Source organism: Chenopodium quinoa, unplaced genomic scaffold, assembly GCF_001683475.1.
Source record: "Chenopodium quinoa cultivar QQ74 unplaced genomic scaffold, ASM168347v1, whole genome shotgun sequence".
NCBI classification, from domain to species: Eukaryota; Viridiplantae; Streptophyta; class Magnoliopsida; order Caryophyllales; family Amaranthaceae; genus Chenopodium; species Chenopodium quinoa.
The window spans coordinates 1,660,580-1,674,460 of NW_018745650.1; the positions used below are offsets into that span (position 1 = coordinate 1,660,580).

At 40.0% G+C, this 13,881-nt stretch overlaps 1 protein-coding gene across 1 annotated transcript; it reads left to right on the plus strand.

Moving 5' to 3' along the window:
* The first annotated feature begins 749 nt into the window (after positions 1-749).
* Positions 750-2,292, plus strand: LOC110716892 (protein FAR1-RELATED SEQUENCE 5-like). The gene is made up of 2 exons (XM_021895546.1): positions 750-797; positions 1,510-2,292. The coding sequence occupies exons 1-2, from the start codon at positions 750-752 to the stop codon at positions 2,290-2,292; spliced, it is 831 nt and encodes a 276-aa protein (XP_021751238.1).
* Positions 2,293-13,881: the final 11,589 nt, after the last annotated feature.

A 13,881-nucleotide genomic window follows, 5' to 3' on the forward strand; every position in this document is an offset into this window, starting at 1 on the left:
CATACCTAAGATAATAATGGCAAATAGCTACAACTTCATTTAGGGTGTACCGAGGGAAATCAATAAGAGCATTATACGGTACCACCATGCAAGTATGTTTACAACTTCCCCACTACAGTAGAATGTGAGAATGCACCGATCATCATGTGTCATAGGCCTGAGTGCATTTACTTGGACCATGAAACTTATTGTGAGCCACTTCAAACGTGCATAATATAGCTTGAATGAGTGTGTGTGGCGTGCGCGTGCATACTATAGCTTAACTAATAATTAAGTGTGTGCGTGTGTGTGAGAGTGAGTGTGTGTGTGTGTGTGTGTGAGAGAGAGAGAGAGAGAGAGAGAGAGAGAGAGAGAGTGAGTGTGTGTGTGGAGAGAGAAAGAGAAAGTCTTTCATTGTTGATGTATAGTATGTATTGTAGAGCAGCAAGCCACTCAAAGAGAGTATTTTTATTCTTGCAATACGCTCCACATAGAATATCTGAACTGCTATTCGTCGTTCGCAAATTACTGGGTGACGTTCACATTTTTAATTGAAATGACATTTTTGCCCTTGTGGGTATTTTATCTATTTAAGGGTTCACCATGGGTAAATTTAGTTACCGACAACATTAAAAACATTATCGAGCCCACCACTTGTATTAAAAAAATCCCGAGCATTAAAAAATCCCGGTTCCACCATTGTACGGTAATCCCGAGGAATTTAAAAATCCCGGGGCAGAAAAGGAAAGTGTACGGAATGGTGTTTTACGATGGACGACGACAACGTTCACACGCCGGAGGGTTCGACGGAAGAATCTGTAAGTATTTCGAATTGTTTTTTTTTTTGTAAATAGGACATCCGCCCTTTTTTTCCGGAAATCTGGGGGAGATCCGCCCAAAATTTCCGGATGTCCACTAGTACATCCGGAAATTTCATCCGGATGTGTACATCCGCCTGAAATTTCCGGATGTAATTGGGGACATCCGGAAATTTTGGGCGGATCCCCACCCAGACTTCCGGAAAAAAAGGGCGGATGTCTTTTTTTTTTTTTTTTACGTAATTGTTATTGTTATCATTATTATCATTATTATTATGGTTATTAATATTAGTTTTGTTAATTTTGTAAATTTTTGTTATGATTATGATTATTATTAATATTATTACTACTATTATTATTACTATTGTTGTTATTATTATTATATTAGTTATTATTTGTTAATGTTACGTAGTTTTTGGTGTTATTATTATTAGTATTATTATTGTTATTGTTATTATTATTATCATTAGTATTATTATTGTTATTATTATTATCATTAGTATTATTATTGTTATTGTTATTGTTTTTTTTTTTTTTGAAGCCTTGTTATTGTTATTTTTATTGTTATTATTATTATTACTATTAATACTATTAATATTATTATTGTTATTATTGTTATTTTTATTATTATTATGATTATTGTTATTATTATTGTTAAATTTAAAATACTAATCCTTGCATGTTTTATTTGTTTGTGTAGTTATTTTGATAGGATTCGGAGGTTGAAGACGACGGTGATATTGTGAATTACAGTGCACATTTTGTTACAGACACGGTTTTTCTAACGTTTGACGATGCAGTTACATGGGCGGATGCTGTTGCAATAAATCTGGGATTTATTTTGGTGAAATCGTCTTTCAACAAACAGAGGGATGGTCGATCAGTTCGATATTTAAGATGTGATCGGGGACGCAGGAGTAAGCCGAGAGATCTTGAGAACGCAATTCGGAAGGACACCAAAACCAAGGGCATTGGTTGTCCTTTCTACATCAAGATATGTTACGAGTTCGTCACCAATACTTGGTTTATCCGGGCGAAAGATGATGTAACTGGGACCCACAACCATCCAATGATTGCGTATCCAGAGGGTCATTGTAAAATTAGTGGGTTGAGCCCGAATGTGAAGCAGGTTGTGCGTGACATGACGAAGTCTAAGGTTGCACCGCGTAACATCATGGCGACTATTGCGGAGCAATATCCTGATGATCATCCAAACATCAGACACATCTACAACTGCCGGAATGACTTCAGAGAGGAGATGTCTGATGGGAGAGGAGTTGTTCAGCAATTTCTACATTTGGCGAGACAGAGTCAGTATGTTTACTGGGTCATGTCCGATGATGAAGGCGTTTTACAGCACGCCTTTATGGCGCACCCAGTCATGGTAGACATCCTACGGACGTACCCCTATGTGATCGGTATGGATTCCACTTACAAGACTAACCGATACGGGATGCCGTTCTTTGAGATAGTTAGCGTGACACCAACAAATTAGAATTTTCTTGTCGCTTACGTGTTCATGCGCAACGAGAGCACGACAGGCTATCGATGGGTTTTGCAGAGGTTGAGAAACGGTGCATGTGAAGGTCCTGCACCACCTAACTCCCTCCTAACAGACGCATTCAAACGTCTTGATCTTGCATGACGAGGACCAGAACCCTCAATCTGCATTAAATAAATAAGTACAGAATCATATTTCAATAATAATTCATAGTCAAAAAAATCAAATCAAAACTATAATAAATCAAATCAAATAAACTATAATAACAACATTACTAATAATAACAATAATATTATTCTTACAATACTAATACACTACTAACAATAACAACACACTAACACACTACAAATAATTTCAACACAATAACAGACCAAATCAAAACTATAATTAACCACAAAATTGCCAAAATTTAAACGCAACAACGACAACCCAATAAAAAAAACAATTACAATAACAATAACAACAATTTAAGTAAACAACCATAATACATAACAACAACAGCAGCAAAAACCAATACAAACCAAACCAAATTTACATAACAATAACAATACATAGCAACAACAAACTTATTAAAATAAAATCAAGAATTATTGCTAAACTATAATTATTGTAAAACTAAATCAACAAAAATTACATATCAATAACTATTACAAAACTAAATCAAGAAAAAAATTATTTTAATGCCACAAATGAAGGACACAAATATTTTCAAATTAAAACATGCACCAAATCAACAAAATCGAGGAAAAAAAATTTAAGAAAAACATAAATTAAAAAACAAAGGAAAAACAAAAAAAAAATGGGAAAAACAGAAAAAAAAAAAAAAAAGGGAATAACAGAAGAAAAAAAAAACCTGGAAACAGCACTTCCGCCCAGAAATTCCGGAAGTCCAGGGGAACTTCCGAAAATTTCAGGCGGAAACCCCACTTCTGCCTGAAATTTCCGGAAGTTCCTCTTGACTTCCGGAATTTCTGGGCGGAAGTGCCCTTGTCCAGATTTTTTTTTCAAAATTCAAAATTTTTAAAAAAAAAAACTCACCGGCTCGCCGCTGCTAACGCCGCCACCACGACCACCAAACGTCAACCTAATTCTCCGTCGGTCTGCTATTGTCGGATTCAACGTTTGATTGCTAGATTTGCTTGTGTTTGAGTAACCTTCAACTGTTTTGGTTTTTTTTTTTAAAAAAAAAAAATTTCTGATTTTTTTTTTTCAAAATTTCTGATTTTTTGGAAGGTTTTAGAGAGAGAAAGTGTCAAAGAGTGATCTTGTGAGATGGGAAATGTCTCGTAAACCCCTAAATTAATTTATCGAGTATTTATATACGGAGGGCAATTTAGGAAATTCATGTAAAAAATGTGAACGTCACCTAGTAGAATGCGAACGACGTTTAACAACACCATCTTATTCCTAGTACCTGCTAAATGAACATAAACTAACTGATTAAAAAAAAAAAAAAAAAAAAAAAAAAAAAAAAAAAAAAAAAAAAAAAACTTTGCAAAGTCTTATTAGCAAAAAATTTGATACAAGTCCAGTAAAGGGCGCACCTTAAACAAAAAGGCAGTTGCACATAAAGGTATACAAGTTCCAGGGCCATTACAGAGGATGTGGCAGAAAACATTAATAAAGTTCATTAATCATCATTCATCAATAAACACAGCATTACAGCAAGCTATAATTGACAAAAAAGATGAAGGGTGTATAAATATATATATATATATATATACCACTTGAGGTCTGATTTTGACCATCAACCACAGTGCCTGAGTAATGGTAATCAGAGTTGTCCCTATAAAAGTTATATATTAATATATGATATATCGTCTTCTCGACTTCTATACATCTGCAGGTATTGTGCTGCTTTCACCCCCTTCGGTAAGGCAAAAGTCTCATTTATATATAAGGCAATTGCAATGATCAAACATACACTACTACATCTGCTACAAGAGAATAAGCTTGTCATTGGCAATGTATATTAAGAGTAGAAAAGCTGATCCGACCCGAAATACCGACTCGAATCCGATTATTAACCGACCCGTCTAAACCCGGAAAAATGATGACCTGAACCCGATATGACCAGACCTGAAACCAACCCTAGACCCGAGTTAACCCGAGTATTTGAGACCCGAACCCGAACATGAACCGACCTGGAGATGATCCGACCCGAATATAACCCGTAAAATATTGACTTGAACCGAACCCGACCTGAACCGAAATTAACCCAAACCCGTTTTGTCCCGTCAAAACCTGAATTCAACCCGACCTGAATTCAACCCGACTTATTCCTAACCCGATCCGAATTTAACCCGATCTATTACTAACCCGGCCCGAATTTAACCCGACCTATTACTAACCCGACCCAAAATTCAACCCGATCTGTCACTAACCCGACCCGAAATCAACCCGACTTGTTATTGATCCGAAATTAACTAGCAATCTAGGATTACGTCATATATTTTTTTCCCCCCTAATTCTATGAGTTATTTTCCTATTTAAGCTTATTCAAATATTTTCAATAAAATTCTCTATTATCAAATGTATTACAATTTATGTGTCTCAAAAAAACCTATAAAAATTTATGAATACCACAACTTTTTGGATGCATGTGCATTCTTTATTATAATTTAGTAATTACGATTTACGAATACTACTACTTTTTAGGTGCAAGTTCATTTTATATTTCAATTAAGTAATTATGGTTTACGAATACTACTACTTTGTAGGTGCATGTGCATTAATGTAGTCAATTACGGTTTACAAATACTATTTGACCTTAGGCTTGTTTTTTATCTTATATTTTATAAGAAAAAAAATCCAAATAAAAAAAAGTTAAAAAAAAAAATAATAATTTCGGATAATGATTGAATTGAATGTGATAATGATTGAATGCGAGCATGAGTGTATGACAATGACCCGATGATAATCTGACCTAAATAATTTACCTGTACTCGATCATGACTTGACTTATCTGGACTCGAGAAAGTGGTGACCCGAACTAGAGCTGTTAAAAGGCTTTTATTGGTCTTTTATTTTTCTAATTTTATTATTCATTTGCCTATTTAATCTTATTTAAATGTTTTGAATAATGCCATTTAAATGTTTAAGAAAAATGTCATTAAAAAAAACGTGAACTCGGATATGAACTTATAAAAAATAAACAAGTTTAGATAATTTCAAATAAAATAAGTTTAGAAAAAAAAAAATTGTATTTTAACTTATCTAAACTAAATCTATTTTATCCGAACTTATATGAACTTATTGTATTTTATCTAAACATGTCATCTCGAATATGAACTTATCTGAAATTGTTAACCCTAAAATGAGTGGAATCAATGTGAATAGATTAAAACAAGGCTTGAACTTATCTTCTAAAAATCTAAACTAAACCTATCTTATTGGAATTAATATGAACTTATTATGTAGATCTTATCTAAACTTATTATAACATTACCTCGAATTTAAACTTATCTGAAATTATTTCTCTTACAATAAATGAAGTAATTGATGATTAAACGTGAATGTCATTACATGAACTATTAACAAACCGACCCAAAAAATGTACCCGAACCTGATATGACCCGACCTGAAATCAACCCGATACCTATATTAACCCAATATTTGAGACACGAACCCGAACATGACCTGACTTGGAAATAATCCGACCTGATTATGACCTGCAATTTTTTGACTTGAACCAAACCCGACTTGTAAATGACCCAACCTAATTGAAACCCGCAAATAATTGACTTGAACCGAACCCGACTTGAACCCGAGAATGACCCGACTTGGAAATGACCCGACCTGATTATAACCCGCAAATTATTGACTTGAACCGAACCCGGCTCAAACCCGAGAATGACCCGACCTGATTATAACCCTCAAATTATTGACTTGAACCGAACCTGACTCGAACCCGAGAATGACCCTACCCGTTTTAACCCGAATTAAACCTGACATATTATTCACCCGACCCGAATGTAACCCGACCTAAACCCGACCCAAACCCGATAAGATGTATGACCCGATGTTACCCGTCTCGAGCATGGCCCAACCCGAACCCGACCCGTATAAATTACGACATTAACCCGAAATGACTTGACCCAAGTTGACCTGACTCACACTTACCCAATCCAAACCCGACCTGTTTACCCGAATTAATAGCTCTAATTAAGAGCATGCTGAAGCGCTAAAGTGCAAACGTGCGATGCACAAAAGGTGACTATATTTGTAGCTATACACAAGGCACTTCCGGATGTCAAAGTGCATCTCCAGATGTCACATTAGGTTTATAAGAAAATTAATTTTTTTAAGAAATTTTTTACACATCCTTTTGTTCCTAGCTATATCCGTTAAAAGTTGCTCGAATAGTCTAATGATATTATGTACTTATATATTGGTAAGTTAAAAAATACTAATATACAATGTAATTCTTAAAAATACTTTTACTGACCATTAAATTATTTATATTTGTTTTGAAGCAATATGCTCTTAGAATCTATATATCCAACACTAAGGTAGAGTTTTTGTTTTTTAGGGGTAATTTTCTCTCCTAAACCCTGTTTTTAGAATCATTAGTTTGCCTGCAAACTTTTTTACTATTATTATGATTGACGATTGTTATACATTTTTATATGAGGATGCCTAGGTTTATCTCTATGATAAATAAAAAATTGTTTATCACATCACATTTTTGTAAGTAGATCAACAATTTTTTTATTGACAGAGGATGATGACTGGATAAAGTTGTTGATTTATTTACCAAAATGCCATATGATAAATTATCTCAAGGATAAACTAGTAAACAGTTAAAAAAAAATGGGATGTATAATTTGTAAAAAAAACCACCCCAAATACACCACTTTTCTAATTTACCATCCTTTTTTTACGAAATTATAAAATACCACCTCCAAAACGCAAAACCAGTAGGTATTACCACCCCTTCTCTAGTACGGCCAGTTTTTTAACTAAAGGGTCCACGTGTTAACACCTTATTAGGCAAAATTGAAAAAAAAAAAAAAAAAAAAAATCCCTAACTAACCCACGACAGCCACCCCCTTCCCCTTGTTTCTTCAATCACGTTGCTACCACCGCCTCCACACCTTCCCAGCCCCTCTAACCACCTAACCCAACCACACGCGGCCATGCGCTGCCAGATGACCACCCTACAACCTCCCTCTCTTCTCTGCCCCTTTCTTTCTCCCTCTCGTGTTCCTTTCTTTCTCCTCTGCGTCCCCCAAACTGCCGCTAGCGCCACCTAATTTAGCCCTTGCAGCACGGCTACAACATCAATCAATTCCAACAACCTCAGTTCGACCTCCAAACAACCAAAATTAGCCACCAATTCGCTGCCCAATTGGTAATTCGACACCTAACAGGCAACAACAACATCAATTTCCTTTTTGGGAAGGAGGAGGTGGGAGGGGGGCTAGGTGGGGTTTTGTGGGCATGGGTGGGGGCTTGGTGAGATTTCGCAAGCAGGGGTGGGGCTTGGTGGGGTTTCGCGAGCAGGGGTGGGGGATTGGTGGGGTTTGTTAGCAGGAGTAGTGGTTAGAGGTGGCTGGTTGGGGAGGGTGGTCCGCCAGGTGAGTGGTTTAGGTGGGGTGGCAGGAGAAGGGGGAGGGGGTGGCTGCTAAGGCTGGGGTTAGGGAGATTTTTCTTTTTTTAAAGAAAAAAAAAATTGATTTGATTTTAATTATTTTTTTTTTTAACTTTGTTAATTTTGGCCAATAAAGTGAAGGTACGTGGACCCTTTAGTCGGTAAACAAGCCGGAATAAAGGAAGGGTGGTGATACCCATTGGTTTTGCGTTTTGGAGATGTTATTTTATAAATTTTTTTTAAAAAAAGGTGGTTAATTAGAAAGTGGTGTTTTTGGGTTAGTTTTTTTTACAAAATTTCCTAAATATTGTACATCTATTATAAAGTTATTCTGAAATGATTAAAAGTATAATTAAACTTAATAAAAGTTACCATAGTATATAAAAGAATACAGTACTCCAATACAAATAAAAATTACTTATGCTTTATTAATAAAGTTATGTTCTTTAATGACTAAAAATTAAATCTTCATTAATTGAAAGTAATTATATTACCCTTATAAAATTTATCTTGAATTTAGCTAAAAGTAACCCTGATAATATTCGATGTTTACTAGTATTAATTATTTTATTTTTTTTGGTGTTTAGAGAGCCACAAGGACGAGTGATGAAAATTGACTCTAGGATCACCTGTAACCGGGAGGGGAGCTCTAAGTAGGGATGGAAATGGATCGGGTTCGGGGTGGGTGGACCATCACCCGCCTCCATCCACCCCACCCGATCTATCCTCCACCCGCATAACATCCACCTAAATCCATCCATCCATCACCCACGGGTAAAATGGATGTTTCGGGTGATAATCGGATGTATAACATCGAATTAGTTTCGTGAAAAATAAGGCAACAAATTCGTGTAGAAAAAGGTAGCAAATTCGTGAAAAAAAAGGCAGCAAATTCGTAAAAAAAAAAATGGAGCAAATTCATAACATTAACCTTAAAAACAAGTGATTAGGGGATTTTTATCCACCAATCACCATCTGACAAGTGGAACAGTCAGGTACCGCTATGTGTCCGCCACATGGGCCAATAGGAGCCTGCCATGTGTCAACCATATATTCGTCCTCCGTGGACCAATTGCGACACGACACGTGTCCATTCATGCCAAAAGGATAAATCAGCCAACAAGGCCCAATCTTTGGGAAGCCCAGTCAGCCTTAGGTTTAACCTAAACCTAGTATTGGCACGCATCCCAAGGAATATAAATATGCCCATTAATCCTCATTAAGGGGGATTACGCACATTTAACACTCTCACCTAGAGAGACTAAATTACATTTCCGCATTAATTACTCTTTAATCAAGTACTAACTTGACCGTTGGAGGCGGATCTCCAATCATCCGGAGCATCCGTTTGTTTTGCAGGTACAGGCGTCCGGTTCCAGTCTCGAAATTGTAACTCTCCCGCAGGACATCAGAAAACCCCGAAACATCTTGGCGCCGTCTGTGGGGAGAGTACTTTTGAGATGGCATCCAAGTCTGTACCGACTCCTGAAGAGAGGCGTCCCTTGGACGACCCTTAAGTTCAGTCGGACCATGATACTGAAGAAGAGTTTGAAGTTGAAGCTCATACAGCTTCAGACGGGACCCTAAGGGCCCGGCGCACCCGTCATACCGAAAGGAGAGAACGGGAAGATCCTCAAACTAGACTCAGTGATCCAGTCGGCGCACCGTCTGCTCACCAGCAGCCGGCTGGCGGATCTGCTCCCATTACAAGGACCGAACTCATGATCTTCATGAGGGGCTTCAAGGGAGAGATTTAGGAGCTGATCAATAAAAAGACGCCTGCTCTGGTCAAGGAGCAGTCGGCTAAGAAACCTTCCTCTTCAGGGAAGAGGAAGCCTGTTCAAGGGCAAGAGGCGACCCCTCATCCTAACTCTAGGAAGTGGGAGCCGCCTGTCCTTGATTTCACAAAGTATCGCTTTCCTTCTCCAGGAAAGAGGAAACCCGTTCGTCATATTCAGGCGGATGGGTCGAAGAAAATATACACAGACGCTCGGCTATTGCTAGAGCAGAAGAAGAATGACCGACTGTCAGAATCGGCCTCTACTTCGGATTTTCAAGACAGTCTACGCAATAATTCTATGAGGTATACTCAGTCACATCATGAGAGTCAGACAGGCGGTACCTTCCGTCAGTTTAGTTTTCATAGTGACCAGGCGGTACCAAACTTACCATTTGTACCACAACAACAATATTTCTTGCAGCCACCTCTGTTTGGAGGACATGCGGCAAAAAATGTCCAACCTATGGACTGGCAGCTACGGTTGCTTAGACTTGGGGAACAGCCGCCGGCCTTCTCCAAGTAAATTACTGAAGCCTCTTAGCCGGCCAAAGTGAAAAATGTGTTAGTAGGCGCCTATGACGGCACTACTAACCCTGAAGACCATTTGATGGCATTCACCAACCTGATGTACCTTCAAGGTTTGGATGATCTCACTTGGTGCAAGTGTTTTCCAGCGACTCTTAAAGGAATCGCACAACAATGGTTCGGCAACCTGCCGACTGGTTGTGTGAATAACTTCAGGACGCTTGCTTACTTATTCACCTCCAACTTTGCCATGAACATACCTGCGAAGAAAACAACCCTTGATTTAGGGACAATTCAGCAGGGTGAGAAGGAGGGGCTTCGTTCTTACATCAGGCGGTTTAACCTGATGAGAATACAGATTCAAGGGCTACCGGATGAGGTGGCCTATACTGACTTTTTCAGAGGCCTCAAAGACGGGTCGACCTTCAAGTTTGATCTGGTTCGAAAGAGGGTGGCGACTCTTCAAGAAGCTTTGATTGAAGCAGAAGCCTATATACAGGCGACTGATCTTTGTAGTACGGGAAAACAGTCGGACGGGAAGAGCTTCGACAAAAAAGGACGACAGAATCAGTCGTCCAACAAAGATGAGAAAAAGAGAAAAGAGGTCTGGGCGGCTGATTCCTCTAAATAGCCGGCCCAGATTAAGAGGAAAGAATTCAAACCATACTCCCCGAAGTATGCGTTTAACAAGGATAGCCAAGCTATCCTAAAGGAAATCAAGGGACGGATCTCAATTGAGAAGCCGACCTCCATGAAGGGTTCTGCGAGCAGTCGGAACCAAGGAAAATTATGTGATTATCATGAAGATGTTGGTCATGAAACCAACGAATGCATCAGTCTCATGCGATATCTGGACCGCCTGGCTGAGCAAGGCGATCTTGACTCTTATGTCAAGAAATCCAAGGGGAACTCTTCCTCGAAAAAGCAGTCGGTCAAAAAGAATCAACAGGCCGACAGCTCTGATACAGATGATGCAGTCGTCTACACCATTGCAGGCGGTTTCTCACGAGGCGGCCCCACTATTAGGGGCAACAAAGACAATATCAGGCGGCTAGACGTCAATACCCTTCACCAAGAACGATCCTCCAAATCCTGAAATTGTAATCACTGAAGAAGATTTAGGAGGGGTAAGAGGGCCGCATGACGACCCTATTGTTATTGAATGTAAAGTGGCCAACCAGAGGGTTGGCCGAATCCTCATAGATACCGGCAGCTCCTCAGATCTTATCACTAGAAAATGTCTGTCAAAGCTCAAATATCAGACTGATTACATACATCCGGTATCCCACCCTCTAGTAGGGTTTGGAGGAGGAGTCGTCCACTCAGTGGGACGAGTGGATTTACCCATCCGCCTGGGTGAAAAAGGGGAAGGTCGACACATGGTGGTCCGGTTCTTGGTAGTTGAGGAACTCTCGGCCTACAACATGATTCTTGGACGACCAACCCTGAATAATTCCAAGGCTATTATAATCCCGTCTCTTATGTTGCTCAAGTTTGAGAGGGATGATGGAACAGTCGGCTCCCTGCGGGGAGATCAGAAGATGGCCCGAGAGTGCTATCTCTCGGATATCAAGCCCACTGTCATGGCCGCTGGGTCAGGTGGTGGAAAAACAGACCTTGACAATGTCAAGGAGAGTGCGCCTGTTCAAGAAGCAGGCGGCAAGAAGAGAAAGGCTGCCCAGATGGGGGCCGCAAGAAAAGAGAAAAAATAGCAGTCATTGGCAGAGGAGCGGTCAGATGAATTCCGCCCTCAGCCGGCTGGTGAGCATACGGACCTGATCCTAGACGACTCGCGCCCTGACCGAACAGTCAGGGTTGGGACGACTGCTCTGAGAATTCTGGGTGATGACTTTCACCAACTTTTGAAAGAATACAAAGACATCTTTGCATTCGAAGTCCATGAAATTCCAGGCATCAGTTTTGATCTGGCGGTACATAAACTGGCCGTGGATCCAAAAAAGAAGCCGATAAGGCAGAAAAAGCGGAACCATGGCGAAGAAAGAAGTCAGGCGGCAGCCGTCGAAGTTAAGAAATTACTGGATGCAGGGTTCATTCGGCAATGTTACTTCCCATACTGGGTTGCAAATGTAGTGCTTGTTAAAAAGCCGAATGGTACTTGGCGAATGCGTGTGGACTACACGGACCTAAACAAGGCGTGCCCCAAAGACAGTTACCCTCTGCCTAAAATTGATAATCTGGTCGACTCAACAGCCGGCCATGCTATGATGAGTTTTATGGACGCCTACTCTGGGTTCCACCAAATTCATTTATGGAAGAAAGATCAGGAGAAGACGACCTTTGTCACTGATCAAGGGTTATACTGTTACACGGTCATGCCGTTTGGTCTGAAGAATGCACCGGCCACCTTCCAGGGAATGATAAACACTGTGTTCTTTGACCAAATTGGGAAGAACGTCGAGGCATACATTGATGATATGATTGTTAAGTCTAAGCTTCAGATAGATCATCTGTCGGACCTCCGAGAAACTTTCGCCACACTCAGGCGGCACCATGTCATGCTCAATCCCAAGAAATGTGTATTTGGAGTTGAGTCTGGGAAATTTCTCGGATTCCTTATCAATCAGAGAGGAATAGAGGCGAACCCTGAGAAGGTGCAAGCGGTCATCGACATGCAGTCGCCTCGCACCGTCCGAGAGGTTCAGAAACTAACAGGTTGTCTGGCGGCCTTGGGAAGATTTTTAAACCGATCAGGCGACAAATGCTTATACTTCTTCCAGGCCATTAAGAAAAAGGCAAGGTTTGAATGGGGGCCGGATGCTGAGGCGGCCTTCCAAAAATTGAAGGTTCATTTGCATTCCTTGCCGAGCCTGGTCAGTCCTTTGCCCAAAGAAGTACTTTACATGTACCTGGCCGTCTCTGATCATGCTGTAAGCGCGGTTCTTCTTGCTGAAAGAGACGGCTGCCAGCTCCCGGTTTACTTTGTCAGTCATGTACTGAAAAATGCTGAGTTGAGGTATCCCTTAGTGGAGAAATTTGGTCTCGCACTCTTCATGGCTGTTAAAAAATTGAAGCCCTACTTTTTGGCACATGCAGTCGTCGTGTATACAGATCAACCTATCAAGCGGCCACTGACCACCATGGAGTCGTCAGGCCGGATGATCAAATGGGCCATATAAATTCAGAGCCTCGAAGTTACATTCGAGCCTAGAAAAGCAGTGAAGGGGCAAGCCTTTGCTGATTTTATTGTTGAGATGACTCGTCCCCCTGATTCTCAAGCTCCAGACCAAGTCTGGAAGGTATATGTGGACGGAAGCTCTACTTCAAATGGTTGTGGAGCAGGCGTCATATGTTAGTCGCCGGAGGGCGATAGGTATGAGTATGCTCTACGTTTCAGTTTTCAGGCCTCAAACAATGAGGCAGAATATGAAGCTTTACTAGCCGGAATCCGCATGTGCAAGGCGGCAGGGGCAAGAAAGATAAACGCCTGTTCTGATTCACAATTGATAGTGAGTCAGTACAATGGTGAATACGAAGCGACCCATCCGATAATGATCAAGTATTTACAGGCGGTACAACAAGCAGTCGGATCCCTTGAAGATTTTCATTTGACTCAAGTGCCGAGATCAGAAAACAACCAGGCGGATGCTCTTTCAAAATTAGCATCCTCGGCCTCCTATGATACTCCATGAACTGTTTTCTGGGAGGTGATGGAGAAAAGAAGCGT

Coding starts and splice junctions, on each gene's coding strand:
- LOC110716892 (XM_021895546.1), top strand. CDS start 750: ATGGACGACGACAACGTTCACACGCCGGAGGGTTCGACGGAAGAATCT. Junction 798..1,509: donor AGGGTTCGACGGAAGAATCT/GTAAGTATTTCG, acceptor TTATTTTGATAG/GATTCGGAGGTTGAAGACGA.